This window comes from Condylura cristata, unplaced genomic scaffold (assembly GCF_000260355.1).
Source record: "Condylura cristata isolate star-nosed mole 26May11 unplaced genomic scaffold, ConCri1.0 scaffold00010, whole genome shotgun sequence".
Classification (NCBI taxonomy): Eukaryota; Metazoa; Chordata; class Mammalia; order Eulipotyphla; family Talpidae; genus Condylura; species Condylura cristata.
This window is the reverse complement of record NW_004567111.1, coordinates 41,402,261-41,427,157: the sequence shown is the minus strand read 5'-3', so window position 1 is coordinate 41,427,157 and position 24,897 is coordinate 41,402,261. Positions and strand designations below refer to the sequence as shown.

Below are 24,897 nucleotides of genomic sequence, written 5' to 3'. Positions count from 1 at the left end.
CCCTAAGAAAAGTACAGAGTAAATCATTCTTCCATTTTACTTTGTGGATTACATCCTAGGAAAAGAAAAAAAAGAGAGAGAGAACTTAGATAATCACTAATAGGCATAGAATAATACACCATACATTTTCTTAGAAAATGGTCATGCTATCACTTTCCTGGTAACATGAAGAGGAACTAGATCGGAGACAGGATGAAGAATAACAGGTGTACTTTTTTGGGCAAAGGAAGAAAGGGGATCAATGGTTATCTCAATAAGTTTGTGGTTATTTGAGGCAAGCACAGGGCACTTTTATCTTCAAAATCTGAAATCCTTTAAAAATGTTGGTTTTCATGACTTAAGTCACTCACTTAGGAAAATAATTTGAAGAATGCTCAAGGAATTGATGTCATATCATAGTTTAAAATTTTTCTCATGAAAAAAATTTTTCTCATGAAAAAGTTCCTGGAAACTTATAATACATTTGGGATTTTTTTTTTCATTCCTCAGAAAGATGGCCCAGTAAGGTTTATTGAAGGCCCTGGTGTTAAACATAGACTTTGGTTTTCATAGGCCAAAAAATACTTCAAAAACATTCTGGGTCTTAACATAGAATGGTTTTCTACTTTTCAAACTAAGGACATTTAAGGGAGGAAAAACCTAAAAACAAAACAAAACAAAAACAGCAACCATAAACTAGATAACACTGTGCTCTCCTCAGGACCTGGAGATAATACAGGCATGAGTTCATTTTGTGGTAATTCATTGACTTATTTGCAAACCTGCAGGCATGTGTGCATGTAACTCATCAACACCATTTTAAAGACAGGGTAAAAAGAGACTAATTTACTACCACAACTTTTCATAGAAGAACCTATTTTAAAAGGAGTAAGGACTTAATCTTAGTTTAAAATATGTCAACATTATCTACAAGCAACTTTTCTAAGCACTAAGGAATAAACTCATAATTTTCAGAGCAATCTAACGTGACAGGTACTAGTAGTATACTCATGTGAGTAGGAAAACTGAAGTAACACAAGAACTTCAAACCCCCCTCCCATGACAGCTATTGACCTAAGAGCACCTGAAATCACGCTCTGCCTTCTCTTCAGATCGTCAACTCCAAACACATACTAGTGTACTTGAGCCCACTCTCATCTATTTGGGGACATCGCTTCCCCAACTACCACCCCACTCAGGCCCAGCAATTTATTCCTTTTCCATCAGATCATACAAACATACAATTACCTCTCCCATCTTAGGAACTTTCATCCCTACCTTCTCTCCAGGCACCACCCACATCTCTCTCCTTAAGAGCAAAGTTCCTTGAAAGAGCTGGTTATGTATGTTCCTTGTGTTTGTTTCCCAGGCACCCTCAAATCCACTTAAGCCTAGCTTTTGTTCTCATATTCTTGGAAACTGCTCTTTAATAAGGCTCTCAGTGACCTCCATATTGCAATATCCATGGCCAATTTCTAGTCTGTGTTTCTTGACCCATTAGTAACTTGACCCTTCTTCCTGAAAACCTTTACTTTGATTCCAGGTCATCTCCCATTTTCTTCCTACGTCATTGGCCATTTCTGTCTCTCTAACTCATTTTCTCTTTGACCTTTGAACATTATTCCAGTTACCCCAATGCTCTGCCTTTAGGCCCTTGCTGTCTCAGTCTATACTAACTCCCCTTTCCCATCTCCACCAATTTCAAGGTTTCACTTGACACCTATATGACAATGACCAGAAATCTACATTTACAGACTATGTCTTTCCTAAACTCCAAACTCATGTGTGTATTAAACTGACATCTGCTGTGGCAGTCTTTCTTCCAAAGATAGCAACAGTATTCCCATCTCACATGACCTCTGTAATGTGCCCTTGCCACACTGCCATCAAATTCCTCTCCTCTAGCATCAGAGCTGGCCTTGTGACTCACTTGTAATCACCAGAATATGGCACAAGTGATGCATGACTCCCAACCCAGGTCAGAAAGATCTTGCACTTTCCATCCAAGTCTCTTGGAACACTCATTCTCCAAAAGTTCGCATTAAGACCCAGTTGCCTTGCCTGGAGAGCCATATGTAGGTGCCCCCAAGCTGAGCCCACCCTATTAGTCATTCCATTCCAGTGCCAGATGATTTCAGTCCCCCATCCATGAGAATTTTCCTGGCTGACATCCCAAACATAATGACAAAAAGATAAGCTATCCTGGGTGTGTCCTGCCCAGATACCCAAATCCGCCATGCAGATAGTAAAATGTTGCTTTATGCCACTAAGTTTGGCATCCCTTGCTACCAAACAATAACCACAAAAAAAATAAGTACTGAAGCTCTCAAAACAGGCCCTTCATTCCTACAACAATCTCTTTTAATAACAGTAGAATCCTCCAGCCAGCAGTAGGCCAGAATCTTCATAGCCATTTGGACTCCTCTCTTCCTTTCTAACTCCACACTCAATTAATTAGGCCATCCTGTGGCTCTACCTTTAAAATATATTCAGAATTCCAGGCCCTCCCAGTTGGTGCAGCAGGGTCAGTTAAATTTGAACTTCAGGTAGATAGTAAATATGTCTGTCCCAAGCAATAACTGTCATATTTAGGCTTAAAGAAAAATCTGTTGTTTGTCTGAAATTTGAACTCAATCTTGTGTTCTGGATTTTTATTTGCTAAATCTGGCAATCCTACTCACATCCTTATCCTATTTAACTTTCTATGATCATTATTACCTCTCAATGTACCATATGCTTTGTCTTCCTGTTAAGACAGCAGTTCTATAAATTGTTGTCTGCTTGGTCAGAATTCTTCCATTGGAGCCAGACATAAAATAGACATTCAATAAATATTTAACAAATGAGTGAACCCCAATTCATTCAAATTTGCATCAAAGGTGTTAATGGGTCATAACAGATCCATTTACCCGAACGCATAAGATGTAACACGGGCTTAGTTTTATGCATATTTTTACTGTTTTCTAAAATAATAAAACCTACTGGGGTGTTCCCAGTGGCCTAGGGGTTTTAAGTCTCAGCACTATCACCGCCAGGGCCTTACTTTGATCCCTGGCCAAGGAGCTGACCCATATGGTATACCAGATCAGTCGATCTGCCTGTTCTGCTCCCCAGTCTGTCTCTAGTGAATCATCTCACCCCTGTACTTCTGGCCTGTACCTGGGTTCTTCTATGCATATATAAATATTTAAAAAAAAAAATAAATAAACCAACAATATCCTCCACCCTAAGCAGAGCAGTCTCTGCCTGTCTTCCCCTGGGAACCTACACTAGCCATTTTGATTAGCATGTATATCAATGGAGTTTTCTTAAGATCCTTCTGCACTAAAAACCACCTACAGGAAACACCTTCTATACTTCCTTCTCCAAAGTTTCTGAAAGCTACTCGACAGTTCCTCTGGCTGAAAAGAATCTCTCCATCTCTTAGAGGGAGGCAACAAGAGTTACTCTTCATCTATGTCTCATAAGTTCCTTATCACTTTCTATTATGTACTGTATTTTTTTTTTTTTTTTACAAACTCTCATTACAGAAAACAAAACCACAGTAATCACTCAGTACACAGATCCAGCAAATGCAAACATTCACCAAGCTTTCTATAGTTAACTTCTGAATAGTATTTCTAGAGGATTTGGGGGGAGAAGCACCCTTCACCTTGAGTTTCTTACAAAAAATTTTTGTAGAACTACATTGAGTAAATAAGTGGTTTAGTATCCATTTATAGTTTACCATTTATTAGAATGTATCCTCAAGTACTGAAATAGTTTATAAAGAACCTAAATGTGAGGCTTAAATGTTTAGTATTGTGTCCAGGTTATAGGAGAAATAAAACATACTGGAAGTTGAAATACTGGAATATACCTGCTGAATCAAAGTCTAGTTATACATTATTCCCTCTCCTTTCACATAAATACGTGTTCTCTATTATATAGAAATGTTTGGGTATCACTATATTTGAGAAATATCAATTGTCTGCATTTTGAGTGCCCAGAAAATATTCCAAGTGGGCATTTCACACATATCTGACACATAAATCTGCCATTAGTTCACCCAGAGTCAAAATTTCTCCAAAGCATATGGAAAACATTTTAAAACTCAATCATCATATTGTTAAATGAACTGATACAAAGAAAAGTACAAAGTTCTCTCTGTAATTCTTTATTAAAAATACTGCTGTACACATAGAGACTGAAAACAGGATTAACGATGAATAAACCCATATTGGGACCATGACATTAGAACTTAACACATCGGTGTTTTTTAGGGAAGTTGTACATCCAAATCACAGAACCAAGGTCAAAAGCAAAATACAAAGGTACCCTCAAAAATATTTACAATGAAGTAAATATCCTAAAAGAATTTAAAATAGGTACAAAAAAATTGGAAATGACCAATGTTACATGATTTCAGGGGTTGTCCTCTCTGTGCTTTTATCAGTCATAACAGGAAGGTATGAGAAGTTTATATCCTTAATTTGACTATTCTCAGATATTAAAATCTTCCTATGAGTTTAAAAAAACTTTCAGACAACCTCTTAAATGGAATTATACTATGGAAAAGAGAGCTCCCCCAAAAAACACCTAAGCAGAAACTCAGAGTTCTATTGAAAACCATTCCCAATAAAAAACTAAATGAAAAATAAATATAAAACAAAGCTTAAAAAAATATGTATTACCTGACACCAACTATTTTCTGGCTGACAATATTTACTCATGAAAACGTATCAGCTGTTTACCTTTTATATTCAAACCAAGTCCTGAGGTTACTAGGGGCTGAAGCAAACTAACATTTATGACGCAAATATTTTGGGTTTGTGATTTGAACCTGCCTTGCAGAGGGAAGTTTGCTGGTCTGTACAGAATGAAAATTCAAGCCCTATTTTACCCCTGCCCTTCCTAAGCTTTCATAAAACATTGGTCCACAAATTAAAATTTTCAAAAAGTTCCCAGACCCCAAAACTAAAATAGATGATCCCCTTTTCATTTTCAAAGAAAACAATATTGGAAAAAATCTCCAGCCCGCTTATAAATTAAGCATTTCATATTTCTTCTAGAATACAAGTAGTTCTTTTTTGTACAAAAGAATTACAATATGATTTGTCAAAAAACATATAAAAAAGACAGCTGCTCTTCCTCAAATACATGAGCTATAATGGTAAAAGACCTTTGCATGTTAATGTCTCCAAGTTCTTGTTCCTTTTATATAAAAAGAACATCATGGTGGCAATTGTTAATTATCCTTTGAATATTGAACATTATGTTCTTTAAAAATCCATCCAGATCAAATGCAATAATTGATTTTCTTTTTAACTCAACAACTGATGCTACCAACCGTGGACTCAAACACACTTGGTTAAAACATATAAAGCGTGTCTCCAGTCTTCAAAGCTTTCAGGTGAAGAGAGGTGCTTTTCCTTGACGCAAATCTCAAGGCAGAGAAAATCATTTTAAAGCTTATAAAAAGTGGACAGAGAAATATTAAAAACTTCTCTGAAACTACAAATATGTCTAATTATTAAAATTGAAGACTGTAACATCAGTTGCAAGTGCTTGGAAGTCTTTCCTGACCTTTTGAGTTTCCACATTTTCTTCATAGTTGCAGGGTGAGCACCCAGTGCTAGTAAAACATTCAGTGCTGGGAAAGGATATATAGTCTTCATTTCTGTTTTTTAAGAAAGAAAATTCCTATGTATTTGGCAGTCTTCAGTATCAAAGTATAGGTATTTCATTAACTAGAAATTCCATGAATACCCAAGTTTGGCGACAACTGCAAGTCCAAATATTAAGAAAGTTAAGAGAGGAAAATTCCAAACTTTTGAGATTGACTTATTCAGGAATATCCCACATAGTGTAAGTTAATATCAAAAGTACTATTACTTTGGGCTAAGCAGTGACTGCAAAGGCACAGCAGATTGTTATCCCTCCAGATTCAGGCTGTAAAACTTCAGAAAGCTCTTGATGCCAGACCACTGCTTGTTTAGTTCATCTTCTGAACAGTGTCTCTGTGTCTGTATCCAGTGTAAAGTACCATAATAAAGCTGTGGTTCAAAGAACGGAACTTTATACAAAAAGCAAACTGGAAGTAACCTAAAGCAATATACTCCTGAACTTCACACCTTTAACACAATTTCTTAAAACTTAAAAAAAAAAAAAAAAACTGCATAAATGTAAATGTATCTCACTAGCAGGGAAACACCTTTTTATCCAAAAAGGCTCTGGCTAATATGGAGCAAAACGTTCAATGTGTTCCTTTGGTTACTGTTTATCCGATCGTTATTCAAAAAGGATTTATATCAATTAACAGGGGAATTCATATCCAAAATTTCACTGATACTTCTCTTGGTGGGTTCTTAAAAGCAAAACAAAAGCCAAAATTCTCAATTTGAACAGTGGATGGCATACAGAGCTCACATACAATACTCTTACAAGAATTATGCACGATACTATACTTCTATGAAATTATTTACCTGGTCCATTATGTCATTCAGGGCAACCGATCTGCAAAAGAGCAAATTCTGCAGCCCTCAATGACAAAAATGCTGCCTGGCATTGTTTCCCAAAATGTCCTTGCAAATAGTTTCCCTTAATAAGTATACAATGTGGCAAAAGTTCAAAGATCAGAAAAAAGTCTTTAAAAAATTAAAATTAGTGCATATACAAGTGAAAAAAAAAAAAAAAAGCTGGAACATCATTCACCTAATGTTGCTCCTTAATCTAAAATAAATTCTTCACAGATATGGCCCCAATGGTAGCCACAGCTCTAGGATAAGTGAAACATTCTTCTTTTCAAGTAACAGTGTACCTGACTGAAGTGCAAGCAGCTTTGCTCATCTCCTGTTTGTTTCCCAAATGTGAATGAGATGATGAAAACAGTTCAGCTGTAGTGCAATTGCTATGGGTTAATTTCCTCAGCCATGTTCTGCGTGCTTTTTAGCAAATACTACAACTGACCATTTGCAGCTGCAATCAGTTCTTGGAAAGTATTTTCAAAGCAGCGCTTTAAGTCACTGTAAGTCACCACAAGTACACTCTTCTCATCTCTGGAAATGAGGCTTATTTTTTCTGGCACACCAGCATCTAACTGAAACAGATACACAAATAGGAAGTTCATGTCAGAACAGAAGATAATCAGCTTTATCTATTTTAGGACAACATGTGCGACAGTGATAAGTGAATATTTAAAGCCTGTAATTTAGGTGTACATAAATATTTTCATGCTAATCAGAATCCATGCCTTTTCAACTCAGGTATTTTGCAAAACACCATTTTATGTTTCTTCCTATCTTTCATACTTACCATTTTTGGGGGGGAGGTAATCATATTCCATCTAGTTGACATTCTGTAATTTAATTATTCTGCAACAGCTTCCAAGTTTTTAAAAAATAAATATAGCAATGAACATATTCATCAACTTAATTTGTTTCTATTGTTGCCAAATGTTTTCATACATTTATTTTCACATGCTTGTATGTGAATGCAACTTCATGATTTTTACTCACATTATCAGGACTTGCCAATAATATTTTAATGAGGTTTCTTTAATAAAGCATAAGTACTAATCTTTACTTATCTTGTTATAATTTTCATTATTTTTGTTAACTTTTAGTGTACCTTTCCCTTTCCTATTTTCATTAATTCATTTATTAAAATATGTTTAAAACTGGCTCAAATTTTCAAACCACTTTACCAGTGAATTTCTGTCATCATATCCACCAAAATAAACTATGTATATTTTTACTTTTTATAAGCCATCCATGCCTTTCAATTTATTACATTATTAGGAAATTGCCATAATTTCATATTATTTTTAAAAATACTTTTCAGCTATCCTAATATTCATTAAACAATTCTTAAAATTTCTATGCATTGCTTATTTAATAAAATCTACAGGTCAGTGTTTATACGAATCCTACAAATTTTTTATTACTGGTGCTTTGGTACTATAAATACTATTTTCAAAAATTTGGTGGAATTATTTCCTACTCACTGATTTCAAGAACATTTTTTCCCTTAAGGAAAAGGGCAAATAAGTATGTAAATCACATTGGATTAGTTCAATGGTACATACAGTCTTAATCTGTCTTACTGGAGATTACTGACAATACTCCAAAGACTTAATTAAGGAAGTTTAAACAAAAACTAGCTAAAAAAAAACCATAATATTTTTCTTAATAGCAGACTGTAGGTTAACAATTCTAAACCATGGTTACAGTAGGTACGCTTTCCTCTTGTAATTTAGTAACAGAGATCTTGCGATTTAGATCAGGGATCTGCAAATGTTTCCAATAATGGGTCAGATAATAAATCTTTTAAATTTCAGGGCCTTGTATAGTCTCTGTCATATATTCTTAGCATTTTCTTTCTTCATTTTTACTTTTATTAGGTTTTAATAATATATAAACTATTACTAGCTATACTATACACAAACAGGTCATCATTATGGTTTTGGTCCATGGACCACAGCGAGTTAGCTATACACCAAATAAATGCTCATATCTACTTCTAAAAACACATTCCAAATTGTCTCTTTCCTAGCTCTTTCAAAAAAAAAAGTGCATGTCTTAAAAAATTTAAACACATAATTATTTGTTTTAATTGGTATAACAAAATTAGTATTATAAGATAAATATAAATAAAGTAATAAGGATGGTAGAGAAAGCAGCCATTTTGTGACATTTTTATCACAACAAAGGCTACCCATATAGTTGTTAAAAATCTTCTAGAAATCATTATTAGATTAAGTATAAATACATCTAAGTGTTAATAAGATGTAGTTAATAAAATGTTACAGTATATAATGATTACTTATATCTCTTAGCATTTGTAGAAAATACAACTTTACAAAGGGTAATAGCAATATGATCTTCAAAGTCCTGATACAAATTACCTTGTTAAGACAAGAAATGATATGACTGAGGTCAATCCAGGGAGCACCTGCTTCTGTCACCTGATGAAAAAGGTGATCCCTAAAGAGTTTCAACAGATAACGATCTCCAGTCTCTGACCAGGTAGGATCCTTCTGGAACCTGGGGAAAGTTAGTATTTTACCTTTAATAATTCATGCTGTCTTATGTGTTATTATCATGTTTATTTTCAGACTCAAAACTAGTTTATTGTTTTCTCCAATAAATAAGAATGTAGTGGGCTTAGTACACAGTCTATTTAATCATCCAAAAGTAAAAGGAAGACTAAGAAAACTTGTTTTTTTCTTCAAATTTTATATTCAGATTGACCATAGTTTAAAAAAAAAGTGAAACCTCAGTTAATATGAAAATACATGAGGACTAGTGTCCAATTCTATCACCTTATTCAGATTCCTGTCATCAAATAAAATAGGGAAGAAAGAAAATGTCCATGGAAATCTTTGGAACAGCTTGAGAGAGATTATTCTTTCCTTCCTCTCATCTTTAGGTTACACATCAGAGAGAGATGATCATGTATGTATTCCACTTTACTGGTGAGCATAAAACAGAAAAATATTTAGGAAGCAAAAAGAAAGTACATTTTGATTTCCTGCCATCATGTGTTGATGTGAAAGTAAGCAACGAAGAGTTGGGAGAACTGACCAAATGTCCACTACAGTTTTCAGTGACCTTCAGAATTTAAAAGTCTACTCGGGAACAGACATTCAAATTGCCAAAGAAAACTGTAATGGCACATTTAGGTAACTGCATATTAAGAAAAAGGAGTATGTTATAGAACAAAAACACAAATTCATCTGAGAAAGAGACGAGGAAGGTTTACCACAGGAAGTCACACATGTTCAACTCAGAGAAGGTTGCTCCTTAGCCAGAGGTGTCAGTGTACAAAAGATAGAGCATGTAACACATGAGAAATGTCAGATCAGTGTGGCTGAGTGGAGTAGGGGAGAAAAAACACTAAGAAACATAAAGAGTAAGGGTAAGGGCAACGAAGATGAAAAAAGACAAGGACAAATAGTGAGAAAAGGCAAGAAAGGAGAAAAAAAGTATTATAAATAAAAAGCAGACCAAAAGCAAGGCTAAGAAGGGAGAAGTCAGTCCATGCAGCCTTAGGTCTTGTATAAGAAAAAATAGTAGGTCTGCATATTAAGTGTTTGGGGGGGGGAGAGGGGAGGGAGAGAAGTGGGCAGGGAGAAGGAGGGAGAGATTGATTGATTCTGGAACACACTGCATAGCTTAAACACAATCACCTATGTGCTTTGTAAATATCATTCCAATAATTTCTACTTAAAATGAGGATTAAATACATTCGTTACTATTTCCTTTCAAAACACCACCAAATTGACAATAAATGTCCAAAAGGGTACATAAAAAACATAAGGGCAATCTTCTGCCCAAAACACTAATGCTACAGGAGGTGCAAAAAGGTCCTTGCATGAGAAGCATGTTATACCAGTGAGGTCCAGAGGAGCTTAAGTCATCAGCTATCACGAACATGTAGATTACAAGTGGGCTGAGGCTCTAAAAGCATTACATCAATATTCACCTCTCATCCTAAGCCCCACTTGTCTGCCTGTAGTAATGTGCCAGAAAAGGTACTAGGAACATTTCTGGAAAGCAAGAGAGGAGGAGCAGAGAAGTGGGCGAGACTATTCAACAAACACATTTCCACCACTTGGCTCCTTCAAACACAGTTTATAGTACAGACACATTTTGGAAGACTCTTTTTCTAGAGATGATTACCTGCCAAGGATAAATAGTAACATTTGGGAGTCTGCCAAAACAAGTAAAAACCATCATCACAGTGTCACACTGCTTTATCATACATTCTAAACTGGATTCCATAAAGAGCCTTTGAGGAACTCAAAACCCATTTATTTGCTTTCGAGGAACTCATCTTTAATATGAACGGAAAGTGAAGGGTCAGAAATACTTCAGAGAATAAACAAAACAAAGCAAACTTGGTTCTTATGATATACTGCAGAAACAGAACAAAATTTAAAACTAAATACAAAACATGAGAAATCCAAATTTGAAAATTTCCAGTTTCTAAATTCACAGGATTAAAAAATTTCTTTAATTTTAGACAAAATAAGGAGGTGATTGCCTAAAAAGAACAAAAAGACACTATTGAAAACAAAAGAGAATATCAGAAAATAAACTGCAATAGTATAACATCTGAGTAATGGGAATTCCAGAAAGAGAGAAAAATAGAAGTTAGCAAATAAAACAAATGAAGACAATTTTCTAGAACGGAAAGATATGTTTCCAAGAATTAAAAGGACCAACTAACTGATAATATCAGACTGAATTAAAAGTCTTCACCAAGGCACATCATTGTGGATTTCCTAACAGTAGTCATAAAGGAATGACTCCAAAAGCAAGAGAGGAGGGGAAGAAACTGAAAACAAAATAGCTTTGAAAAAATCTGTGTGGAACTTAAAAGACAATGGAAAAAACTGTTGTAAAAAAAAAAAAAAGACAATGGAAAAATGCTTTCAAATTCCAAATGAAAACATCATCACATATATCAGTACCTACACATGTACTAGTAGTGTGAACACAATTATATAAGACAAACTTAAAATATAAAAAACACCGGAAAGGAAAAAATATATCATTATTTGTAGCTATCATTATATACCCGTGGTAACCCAAGATAATCTACTGAAAAAACATTCAAACAAGATCTCAGGGTAATTTTAATAAAAAAATATGAAATCGGGCCCTCCCTGGTGGCTAAGAAGCTAAAGCCACTTCCGCATGAGTTTGATCCCCGCCTGCCCGGGAGGTGACCACATGGCGTGGCAGACCTCTCCTGACCCACCCACTGCTCCCCTCAGCAGTGTACTTCGTCCATCTGCCTGTTCTGCTCCCCACTCTGTCTCTGGTGAATCCTCTCACCGCCCCTGAGCCTCTGGTCTGTACCCCAGTTCTATATACATAAATAAATAAAAACTTTAAAAAAAAATATGAAATCAAAACTATACTAGAAACCAGGATTTAAATCCTTCATAATCTGAGTGGAAAAGGCCTTTCTAACCATGTTCTAAATTCAAGCGTAGAAAAGAAATATGATCAATTAAACTGCTTATGTAAAATGTGTGCATGGGAAAAAATTAACCAGAGCAAAGAAAAATCTCAAACTAAGAGATAATTCTCTCTGGCTTCTATAAATAATTAAGGACAAATAATTCAAATGAAAATAAAAACAGGCAAAGGATATGAATAACAAAAAGGAAATATGTCTCAAAAACAAAAATGGCAAATATGTCTCAAAAACAAAAATGGCAACTGCTCATTCAGAATAAATACAAAATAAAATTCACTGGAAGTTCAATTTCTCATCTATCAGGTTAACAAAAATAGAAAAGGTTGAAAAGTATTATTGGTAAAAAACTCACTCATTGTACAGTGGAAAACCCTTCCAATGCAGTAGATTGGAGTAACATACCCACTTACTTCACAATCATAGCTAGGCTTATGTTTATGCAAACACATTCTTACTAATTATCTGACCATGGACAAACAATTCAACCTCTATGTTTCCATTTCTCAGTAAAATGGCAATGCTTATACTATCTTATTACAGGGTTGCTATGAGGGTTCAATTAGGTCATATTTGAAACTATTAAAAAGTGTTTTGTATACACTAAACATAAGTAAACAACATTTTCCAACTACAATACTGCTGTATCATAAAGTGGGGTGAGATAAGAAATTGGAACTTGGGAAGTATATACAAGAGACAAAGATCGGTGGGAGGAGCTGGGGAGAGAGGAGTTGTCTTCAGGTGTGATTTATTTTCCCAATACAAACCCTTTAGGCTTTTTAACAACTATCCATATATAATCTATTCAAACTATTTAATTGATATGAATAATTTTCTAAGGACAATCTAAAATTTTACACCAAGCTACATTATCAACAAAGTGTGAAAGTAGAATAAAGATATTTTCAGATTTACAAAAACTTAGCCTTTCTCAGTAATCTACAAGAGGATGTGCTCCATTAAGTGAAAAGGAAAACAACAACAAAAGCAAGAAATAGTATCCAACACAAAGAGAAAGACAATGAAAACTTTCAGGATAATAGTGAAGGGAAGCTCCAGGTCTTAAGGGTGAGTGTAAGCAGGTTTAAAATGCACCAACCACAAATAAAAACAGAAGGACAGGGTCTCCAAAGGCAATTTCTCTAAGGGGGAGGAAAAAAAGAACTGAAAAGTTACCTTTTTTTGAGCATGTGGGAAGGTCAAATAAATGTATAACTCTGGCAATGCATTTGGAATGAACTAATGGCAAATTTTTTTTTGTACTTAATTTTCTGTATAAGACAAATATTAACTCCAGGAAACCAAAAATCAAAAACTACAAACTATAAAAGAAAGGAAGCATGTACATGATTTACTATGTGGTACAGTGATAAATAACATTTGCCTTGTTATAAAGATGTCAGTACTGAATAACAATGTAACTTACAATTTATGGGCTAAGTGGTAGAATGTAAGTACAAATGTGTTTGTGTTTGGTTAAGGGAAGGGAATGTGAAAGATAAGACTCATCTTCCACAGCACAAAGCAATTACCTAAGTTAAATAATGTTTAAGAAATAGCACCACAAAACACACATTTAGAAAAATTTTAATGTGAAAATGCCTGAAGAAACATCTAAGTTATTTTTTGTCTTATTTAATATTCAACATATAGTTGTATTTTTTTCATTTAGAAGTTATTAGGAAAATACTAATTGAGCCTTTTAACTTTGAAGTGGTTTTCAATTTTTTGGTCAAAAAAAATCCCTTAAGCAAAGTTGGCTGTCATCTATCTCAACAGAGTTAACATTTCTGAAATGTAACATATTATAGTGACAATAGCTGAACTGCTATTATGTCATTGACAGTTATATAGAACATCAACTGTTTTTCCTTTGAACACGTAAGAAACCTTAACTTACAGACCAGGCAGAACTAAAAGACAATGTAAGATAGTGATATCTTCCACTGTCCCAACTGATAATGGCACCAACAATTAACAATTAGAGATATGGCACCAACAAAGTAACAATTAAGAGATTTTTGCAGTCTCTAATCTGACCAAGATAAATGGAAAAAACAGGCTTCAAAAAGGAGATAGAGTAGGGCCAGCTTAATAGTCATAATATGCTCCCCTAATATGCAAACCACCCTGGAGATTTCTAACACATTTTTTATTTTGTATGGATGAGTGAATGTGAAATCCCTAAGGGCAATCATATCAGGTTGTGGTCAAAAAACAGCACTAAAAACAAACAAACAAACAAACGAAACAGCGCTCTTTAAAAACAAACAAAAAACTGTACTCTAAAGGCTAATAATAGATTTTTAAAGTCATGTCAAATGAGTTTTTCTTTTTCCAAATATAACCACTTAGAACAAGGTACACTCATTCATGTTATGCAGAATAGTGGCATTGACTGAAAACATGGTATCCTTACTCTGGCCTCTCATTGATTGTTCCCAATTTTGCTAGAAGCCTGAACAGTCTTCCATTTTGAACTTCCTATAAAACATTTTAAAAAGAGGGAGAACATTAATGTTTCAGTCAACAGAACTTTTTAAAATCAAGTTTGCAAAAAGTGGCATACTGCACTGTTACGAACTTTAAACAATAAATCCTAATACCTCCCCGCACACATCTTTTGGTTGTACTTTTAAAGACAACATGTTCACTTAACTGAATAGTAATATTGGATTGTCAAAAAAGTCATGATGTATTTTTTTCTATGTTTTGCTGCAAAAATAATTATTCATGACTTTTCTGACAACCCAATACTTAAGACGAGTATGCAGCTGGTCATTCTGAAGTATTATTAAAGCAACTTACATTTTTTTTAAACTGAGATTTTGCCACCTGACAACAGGTGGCAATTAAATTAAATTAAAATATCATAAACTAAGTGGACAAAATATCTGCAAAACATTTTAGTCAATTATTGTGTTCAGTACTGTGTTTATATATATTTATATATAATCATATTCTTTACCTTTGCAAGGTCTTCCTCTATGACATCATTTCTCATTTGAGCAGCATCCAACTGAGTATAAAATCGGGCACCAATCATGGGCATGATGTCATTTACACTGCGCATCCTGTTCTGGTCAGTCAACAAATACCTAGCCAAAATAAGGAAGGATCACTTGAACTTCAAACATGCAATTAAAAAAGAAAAAAACATAGCTATCACTGACACCAAATCAGCATACACAATTTTGAAAACATGCATATGCAAGTCAAGTTCACTTTTATTTCAAGTTCACTTTTAAAAACAGTATTTCTTTTCTCTGGAAATACTTAAGTCAACAAAAAGACTGTAAACAACTCTATAATTTCACTATTATGAAACTGAGAAAGTTGAGTAGAATTATACTTACCATTTCCATTCTCCAGCCTTTGCAAGAGTATGTAAAATAATTACAAGCTATTTTTTAAAGATTTATTTTTTATTTATTTATGCATTTAAGAACTGGGATATAAGCTAGAGGTGTGGAGGTGAGATGGGGAGCAAAACAGACAGCTCTACTGAAATACACTGCTGAGGGGAGCAGCAGGAGAGGTCTGTTGTGCCATGTGGGTTAACCTCACAGCTAGGGATCAAACCCATGCCACAGTAGCTGGCAGTAGGTTGATAGTGCTGAGACTTTTACCCAGGTGCCACCAGTGAGGCCCAGTTACAAACTATTTTGGGGAGGCGAAGGGTGGTAGAGGGTTTCTGTAGGTGGGGTAATTTTTCTATTGTTCTTCAAAAAAAAAAAAAAATTGAAACTGAAACCAAGTCTTCACTTTGATAAATCCAACAAGCCTCAGCATTTCAGGAAACTGTCCTTTGTTCTGCCACCTATAAGGAGTGAGTGTGTGTGTGTGTGTGTGTGTGTGTGTGTATACACATATACAACTATATATAAAGTACTATTTATCTTTTTCCGGGAATTCTTTATGCACTAATACATGTCAGAAGAGACTATTTAACGTTTTCTCTCATTATAATTAAGGTAGAAAAATATTACAAGTCAAAGGGTGATGTGCTAGAATACAATGACTACCAATCACCGATTATTGCTTATTCTGATCAGTTAGCCATTTGCTGACCATACCATTTAAAGAAATCTCCCACACTTAAACTCTCTGCTTGAAATTTTATCTTATTTTTTTCATGGAATTTATCACCACTTGCAAACATTTTACTGTGTATATTGCTTATTAACTCCTCTCCATTAGGCTGGATGTATGAGGAGATAGGGAATTTTGTTCATATTGTTCAAATGTCCACTGCATCTGATATTTAGACATTCTTTTGTTGAAAATGTCAGTGGTTATACTCATATGGATAGTTATTCATCTAACTAACCATACTTTAAATTACTACAAGGTTTCTTTATGTCTCGGATTTGTCATCTTTAAAATGTAGCTATGAATGGATTTCATAATTTATAGGATCACTGGAAGAAGTGAATTAATTCATGGAAGAAGTGAATTAATTCATATCAACCAGTTCAAAAATGCCTGATACATGACTTAATAGCTGTAAACTTTAGTCTTGGGTTAGTATGAGTTATGCTTTTTTTTATTAAGGAATGTTTCAAACACTTTTGCAAGCAGAGAGTAGTATAATGAATTCCAGTGTAACCATCACCCACTTTTGGTTATCATATGGCCAATTAGTTACATTTATACCCTTATTCCACTTTTTTCAAAGGAAAATGTGGAGATTATAATTTGAGATTTACTTGAGACATCCTAAGTGTTGCAAACTAAGACTAGGAATCACTACTGTTTTACGATATGAGACAAGTATTTTCATTTAAAAGAAAAACCATTTTATTTGATTATGAATAGGAACCAGGCAACCACTGGGTTTCCAGTGCTCGCTCACAAACAAGATACTTATACCAATGTACAAAGTGGCAGTCCCATCCTCCAGCCCTCAATTCCATACACCAGGGTTAGTCCAAAAAGAAACTGGGTCAACCAGGCATATAAGAATCATAAGGAACAGCTGAAAATGAAGAGACTTCTGAGAAGGATCAATATGCTCTAGTAAATTGTAATAAGAAAATTTCAAAAGAGATTTCTGAGCATTTGTTCTCTACATAAGGTTAGTGATTATCCAGCCTCTGGAATTCCTCAGTGTTAGATGCATCCTATAGATCTATGAAAATCTACAGTGGTTTCTATTAGTCAAATTCCTTTCAAACCTATATTCAAGGATTCTCCCACAGTCTCGAGATACTGGAATAGAGAACTTTATATACATGTTTTCTGAATGGGTGGCAATAAGGTCCCTCCTCTATTTGGCCATGTTGTGGGTAACTGGACTGTATCTAAGATTTACTTATTACCACTTTCACAACTCTCTAGAGCAACAATCTCTAATAGACTTTCTGGGGTGATGAAAATGTTCTATGACTACACTGTCCAATATATCACTCAGAAACGACAGGTGAGTTTGAATTATTATAATGTGACTAGTACAAGTGAAGAATTGATTTTTCAATTTTATTTAGTCTTAATTTAAATTTACAAGATCATAGGTACCATGTGGGCACCAATGCAGTTTTAGAGGATAGCCTTTGGTCAAATGTCTAAAATATCAACAACTAATTTAAAATATTTGGCTTATGAATTTATTCCAATAAACATTTACTTAGCAATAAATATAAAGAAATCAAAAGGTATTTAAGTATGTTTCCCTTGATTTTACATAGTGAAAATAAAATAGATCACTGTTATAAGGCCCTTGTGAAAAACTTCTGTCTTATCTCATATGTTCATTAAATACATTTTATCATATACTAAAACTTACAAAATCAGATTCTTCAGGTCAGAGGAATAGTTGATTGTCACCAGTTCCATGGCTTTCTGTAAGTTCTCTCGCTGAATTCCTGCCAAAGAGTTGCAAGCCAAAGCCAACACAACTTTTCCTAATGATATCAGATCTGCTTGCTGATATAAAAGAATAAATACAACTTTTAATTTTTAGATTATATGTACAAATGTAATATACTGACATTCCTGCCTGAATGGAAGAAGCACCCTTAACAAAGAAGCTACAGAGTTCAGCAAAGGCTTCTCACATTTTGGTTCTCATCAGAATCACCTGAGAACTCATTAAAAAGATGATTTCTGAGTCTTAACAGAGATTCTCATTTAGTGGGTTTGGAAATAGGCCCAACATTTTTAAAGCACCCAGGTAATTCTGATGAAGGTAGGCCTAGAGTTGCACTTTAAGACACATTAAGTAATTCGCATATTCTTTAAAAATTTGTGCTTAAATTTTTTGTATCAGTTTTAAGGCTGGTTACTTGCTTTAATATGATCATTACAACTTGCAGTATGCAATTTTCATTTTCCACAACACCCCAAATATGATGGGAGTTTGAAGAATTATTTCCAAAAAGGTGACCCATCTCAAATATATCATTACCATTACCTGATTTCAGAGTACATTCTCTAAAGCATCAAAAATGCTACAAACCTCAGTGACATCCCAACCCATCTGTTGCTTCCACATAGACAATTTTACTCACACTACAATAGATCTTTGAGTTCTGTAATCATCTGGTTTCCTACCTTTTTTTTTTCCTTTTTATAGATTTGCCACTTGAGACTTTCCTTCTAAAAGGACTTTCAAAAGACAGCTGGCTGAATTGAGGTAAGCTCTCTATTACCTATTATAACTCCAGGAAACAGAATGGTCACCCCAAGCGGCCCTGGTTGGCAGGTAACTATAAATAATCATATGCCTAGGAGAATGGAGTAGCTCAGAGTTAAATGACATATTTTGAAATAATTTCTACAGAAAACTTTTACAAATCTTCAAAATCTGCATTGACTAGTAGTTGACTTACTGGATATTGTTTTAGTAGTTTTCAAATTTAGCTGTACATTAAAATCATCAGAGGAACTTGACAAACAAAAATACCCAGTAACTATCTCTCATCCCAGTTCTGGTGTTATAAAGTTTGGGGTAAGATAAAAGTATTGTCATTTTTCAAACCTTGCAGAAGAGATTCTGATATGCAGCTGGTGTTGAGAATCACTGATTATGTAGAATATTTATAATTTACATAAAAACGAAATCAAGTGATCATTTCAAGGCAAACGCTAGTAATATCTTAGCCTTATTATGTCAATAAACATTTTGCTCAAATTATAAAGAACAAGAGAAAAATTCATTAAAAGTAACATTAAAAATATTGTATTTAAAAATTTATCCAAAACTAGTATTAATGAATCTGAACACTGGAAAAGCATTCAGATAAACAAACTACTTTGAATCGATTAGGACAAGAGATGGCAAGGATTCACGTGAGAGAGTCTTTTTCAAACGTTATTAGTGGTACAGAGTTGGGAGAGCCCATGCTGGCACAAGGAAAGGTGGCACAGGAAAGAACATTATTACCGTCGTCATTATTTCTATGTTCTGGAGGGGACTGCCATGAATCTACTCAGTAATTTCCCCTCAATCATTCTCAAGAGCAAATAAAAACATTCTACATTATACTAATGAAGTCATAAAAATGTTATTCAAGAGAGATCAGTGCATATAAATGCCACATATTTCTTTCCAATGTCATTGTTTACCAAACCAAAGTCTGTTATTAGTTATTAAGTATTTGAGCAGTACCCACTGGCACACAGAACCCCAACCATGAAAACAGTGAAAATTTCAATTTTGCTCCATCCTGAATTGATGCTGTACTAAACTTCCCACCTACAATATGTGATTGTTCCCTGTTAGGACAGAGGGAAACAAAAATCCAAGAGTGCTAAGGGACTGGATGCATTTTAAAAAACAAAAACATCTGCTTTTGAGGCCATCCCGCCACCTTTCTAAAACTGGCTAACGGTGGCAATATCCACATTTAGAAATAAAATATACAAATCATATAATCCAGATTAAATTAGAATTTTTTTTACACAAAAAAAGAATAATGAAGTCCTCCTTAAGAGTTCAATAAAACAAAAACTCAGTAACTCTCCTTTCCTTATTTCCCAGCTAAATACTTTTCCATTTGTTATTTTGCTTCTTACCTCCATCTGGTTTTTCCCCCCATTTGTTGAATTCTGGAGGTTTTCCCCCCAACTCAGTTTCAGTTTCTTCCTGATTCTTGACTTCTTGGTTTTTCTCTGATTCTATCTATGGCTCTACTTATGTCCATTTTACTGAAAGTCAGTCTCTATTCACGTGTCTGAAACAGACTATGAAAAATAGACTACAAGAAACAATGCACTCCTTTCTCATGTACCTTCTCTGTAAAATCACAATTTCCCTTTTTGGGACTATCTTTAATTCTCTCCTTTACCTTACTATACAGCTATATGAAAAATATTCCACATATATACATACCCCCCCCAAAAAATAAAGTAAAAGAAAATCTGATATATCCTTTACTGCTGAAAAACAAAGGGAAAGTGACAACTAGTTTAAAGTAGCCTAAATTTATTAATGAAAGCAGTTTCTAACTTCATCCTAACCAAATAGTTAGCCCCTAACACTTCAAAGTTGTTTGGAACTCTGAGATTACTGTTTCTTCTAAGGAGTTGTTTTCAAGGTGACTTTATAACCCATAATACAACTAAAATAATATGTATTTTTGCAAAGAAAAAAACTGAACATACAACTGTGATAGTCACAGAAAACCAGAATCAAATTAGTCTTATTTTGTACTAGGAATTTTTTTTTAACAGGAACTTCAGTCACAATGGTGAAGAATGAGGAGAAACTGTAAGATGTTTGTTTTTTAATGGGAACATGGGGTTTCCCAACACTTGACAGAGGTTTATGGCACTGATTCCAATAATGTTTGATTTCTTTTCAAAAATTTAATATTTTTCTGAGCATATAAAAATTACTAGTATTTTAAGTCAACAGTCAAGTCACTTTTAGAAGCACAAAGATTATGAAAAAAAAATTAACCAGGGCCAATTAGTTAGGTACTAAGTATATGAGAAGATAAAGTAGCTAGGAAACAATCATTTTGGATAGGAAAGAGAGGACACCCTCTTAAGCAGAAGAAAGCTGCTGCTGGGGAAAAATAGGTAGCAGGTATATTCTTCCACGCAGTGCCCACTAGATGGTGCTACCAAACAAGTTAGCTTGGATGCTACTGAAGTTCTAGGGCACAGATGGGCGAGAAAGCTGTGAAGTCTGCACGACTGAATGATGTGAGTGGCTCTAAGTTTGGAGGACTGCACTACCTGTGGTGTGCAGCAAAGGTGAGATTTATATGTGAACTGGAATACTAAACACTTCAGCCACTACTCATCCTATTCCTTTCCTTTTTGTTCTGAGAGTCTGTATTATGATAAAGTGAACTAAAATCTTAAAAGTTTTAACAAAAGAAGTTGAAATGAATAGGCAAGATATTGTTTCTCCATGTAATGAAGAGTTCTGCCTTATTTCAACCTCTATAAATAAGTATTCAGAAACACTAAAAATTTCTTATCCAAAATGAACATTGTTTTAAATGAAAGCTGCATGTCCTCCAAAAAGTTTTATGTAAAACAATTACCTAAAATATGTGCTTTAAATAGCCATATTACTTGCAGAGTAATCAAGGAAAAGGAACTATACTTATTGTTACTTGTAGCAATATGGCTCATCTTATCTTATGCTTTATATTAATCAAGAAAAAAGAAACAGCAAAATAGCTAAGAATATAAAATAGTAGGGCTTAAATCCACACTATTACCAAATAAGATAATCAGCAAATTCTGGAAATGTACAAGTGACAGGCTCTGGTTACTCAAAATGAAAAAAATTATTGAAGACAGAAACACAATGTTCCTTTAAAAATATTTCTGAAATTTTCAAAGTGGAAGTGGAACAACTGTAATGCAGTAGAAATAATAAGTGTGATTTTTAACACATTAGAGAAGAGAAAAAAAGTAAAATGTCATTTAATATAATCCATTCATCTGACTAATTTTGCTGCAATATCCTGAGGTTAAGTTTCCTAATCACATAAATACATTTCCACTTGAACAGCTAGAGTCACTACACTGTCTTTAATTCTACATATTCTAACCTAAAAAGGCTCTACCTTAAATATATTACTGTGGTTATAGAAGTATATGTTCAGTACATACTCAGAGAACACTCCCAAAATTAATTGAAATCTAGACTTAAAACCCTGAAATACTTTAAAATAAAATTTATCTTTTAAAAAATCAAGCCTTAAGTTATTAAGTAGTATCCATTTATTAATTTCTTACTCACCTGGTACTGAGCCATTAATGCCAATGGACTGTTATTCTGACTGTTATCAAATGTTAAAACATCAAAAACTCCAACACAATTTACTCGCAACCTTTAAAGAACAGAGAATTTTTAAAAATAAATTAAAATATAATTTTTAAGTTGTATGAGTGGAAATTTAACACTTCTTATAATCATATCAGAAAGGATATGAAAATATTTACTGATCTAACCTCCTGCCATAACGCCATGTAAGCTCTACCAACCAACATAGGTGAGAAAACAAAGACTCACAGATATCAAAAGACAGGCCTATGGTTATAAATCAGTACTGATAAAAGTCAGCATTATAACTCACAACTTTTGGCCTTTTCATCACACCAAGTTGTTTTTTCATTATTCATGAAGTAACATGCAAGCATTTGCTAAAGATGCCATTCAAAGCATTTTATAGGTATTAAACTCACTTAACCTACTCCATAATTGTTGAGACAAGTATTTTACAAATGTGAAAAATGGAGAGAATAACAGTAGCTGTCTCATAAAGTTTCTGAATGCAGAAAAGTAACTTGCTCAGGATCCTATAGAGAGTAAATTAATAGGATATGAGCCAAGGCAACCTGGCTTCTGAGAACTTGAACTCTTTATGCTATCTTGCCCAAAACAATTCTCACTTGAACAGCAACTCCAAACTCAGATGAAGTCAAGATCTGTGTTACTTAACTCTCTATTAGTAGTTCTCAAAGCATGGGACAAATCAGTAACAACAGCAGTACCTAGGAACCTATCAGAAATACAAATTCTCACAGCCACTCCAAATTTACTGGGGTTGAGCCCAACAATATGTGCTTATCAGTTAAGTTTTCCAGGTGATTCCAATTCATACTAAAATTTGAGAACCAGAGCTGTGGTTCTGTGGTTCTGTAGTACACAGGATTAATGCATTGATGCTACTTCTATATTCCCTCAACCCTCCCCAATTCTCATTAAGCTTCTTGAATTATAACCAGGCATTTCATTAAGAATTAACTTTTTTTTTAAAAACTTACAAATGAACTCAAAGTCACAGCAGTTCTTCTGGATGGAATATATAAAAAGGTAGAATTAAAATAAATCATGATGCTTTGTTTACTCAATTGTCTTTAAGTTAACTGCTCAGTGAGGTAGTCAAGACTCAAAATGCTAGTACCTCGTTTTGCCAGTGATTAGAATTTTTGTTGGGTCCATAACTCGACATGCCAAACCTGCTGTGTGAATGGTACGCAATGCAGAACTCAGCTGGACAATATATGCCCAAATAAGAGATTCTGGCAACAATCCAGCATGCTGTCTGGGCAATGGTCCATCATGTTGACCTATAAAGTGAATAAGCCAAAAAGTGGTATCATCATTCAAGTTACAAACTAAAACATTCAAAATTGGCACCAAATTAAAGAAAATTCATATATACTCTTGGAACAAATTATCAATTTATGTGTGTGTGTGTATAAATATCTAAGTTCAAACTATTAGTAAGAATTTAAAAGACAGACTCAAAACTTGCTATTTAAAAGATTGTCTTTATACTGTTAGCAGTAGGACTCCCACTGAAACTGTTATCTTGGGATCTTTAAATATGTACCTCTGAATCAAATAAATGTAGTTAAAAACAGGAGCTGTTTTATAGAGATTGTTATTTTACTAAGAAAGTGAAAAATCCTAGCCCCTATTATTTTTGGGGTGTGTAACAACTGTTTATTCTGTGGTCTGAAGGTAAGAAAAGTTATCATTTATGTTGAATGTCTTCTCAACTGACACACAATGCTCTGTGTCTTCTATGATGCCAGTTAGACAGGATGATAGACAATTCACAAAAACAATGTAAAATACTAAATGCCACTTATGTGTAGTGATGAAACACAAAGTAATCTGGTGTGCCCTGAAAAGCAATCATTTTCATTCTATTAATTCTTGCTAGTGCTTTCTTGACATTAATTTCTGGGTCTTGGTAATCTTTGACAAGAAGCCATAAAAACTCAATCCAGATTTAATGATTATTTTAGGGATTATAACTTTATAAATTCAAGGACTCATAGTTATAAACAAGCTTTCTGTGAAGTAGGCATAAAAAGTAGACATACCTACTTGCTTGGGAAAAAAAGCACTATCTTTCAAGTTAGACAGAAATTAAAATAATACAATCTGAAAGACAGTGTTAAGTGGACTCAAAAAAGTGGCTCTAGTGATTACTTGCAAAGCAATGTCAATGACTATGAAAAGTTTAAATAAAATTACTTAACTAAAGATGGCAATTAAGGAGTACTTCTAGCTAACACTAGTTACTGTGTGCAGATACTGTCTAGTTTTCACTCACATTTATCTCATTATATACCATACCCCTTTATTTATTGTTAATCCCATTTTTAAATGTGTACTTTTTAATATCCAATCTTTTCATTTGTTCTTTGTGAATAAATTAAATAGCATAAAAAGCATTAGACTTCCATTTATGTCTCTACAAGTTTATACAAACATTCACCTTTCTTTAATATTGGCTTTTAAAAAATACCCATGGAATTGCCCTGTATTAGAAACTGCTATGAAGTATTTATGTATATATGGAATATATGGTATATTTAGGACAGTTACTACCATTCAAACATTAGAAAAAGAACTGATTTCCAAGAAAATGTAAACATAATATATGTAATAACTAGTCAATACCAAAAACAGCATAGTTAAGTCAGTATTATTCATTCATTCATTCATTCATTCATTCATTCATT

At 34.0% G+C, this 24,897-nt stretch overlaps 1 protein-coding gene across 6 annotated transcripts in view; it reads right to left on the bottom strand.

The window, feature by feature from the left end:
• Nucleotides 1–4,122: 4,122 nt before the first annotated feature.
• Nucleotides 4,123–24,897, bottom strand: part of PAN3 (PAN3 poly(A) specific ribonuclease subunit) — a 120,183-nt gene continuing 99,408 nt past the window's right edge. For 3 of the 6 annotated variants that reach the window (XM_012723356.1, XM_012723357.1, XM_012723359.1), the window contains 8 exons: nt 23,322–23,487; nt 22,154–22,244; nt 17,735–17,874; nt 14,918–15,047; nt 14,369–14,433; nt 8,864–9,002; nt 6,928–7,057; nt 4,128–6,014 (listed from right to left, as the gene is read on the bottom strand). In XM_012723356.1, the coding sequence (XP_012578810.1) occupies nt 5,959–6,014; nt 6,928–7,057; nt 8,864–9,002; nt 14,369–14,433; nt 14,918–15,047; nt 17,735–17,874; nt 22,154–22,244; nt 23,322–23,487 (917 nt within the window). In that variant the 3' untranslated portion in view covers nt 4,128–5,958. Of the gene's footprint in view, nt 7,058–8,863; nt 9,003–14,368; nt 14,434–14,917; nt 15,048–17,734; nt 17,875–22,153; nt 22,245–23,321; nt 23,488–24,897 lie in introns of those variants that run through there. The other 3 variants (XM_004680171.2, XM_012723358.1, XM_012723360.1) reach the window with 2 other exon arrangements.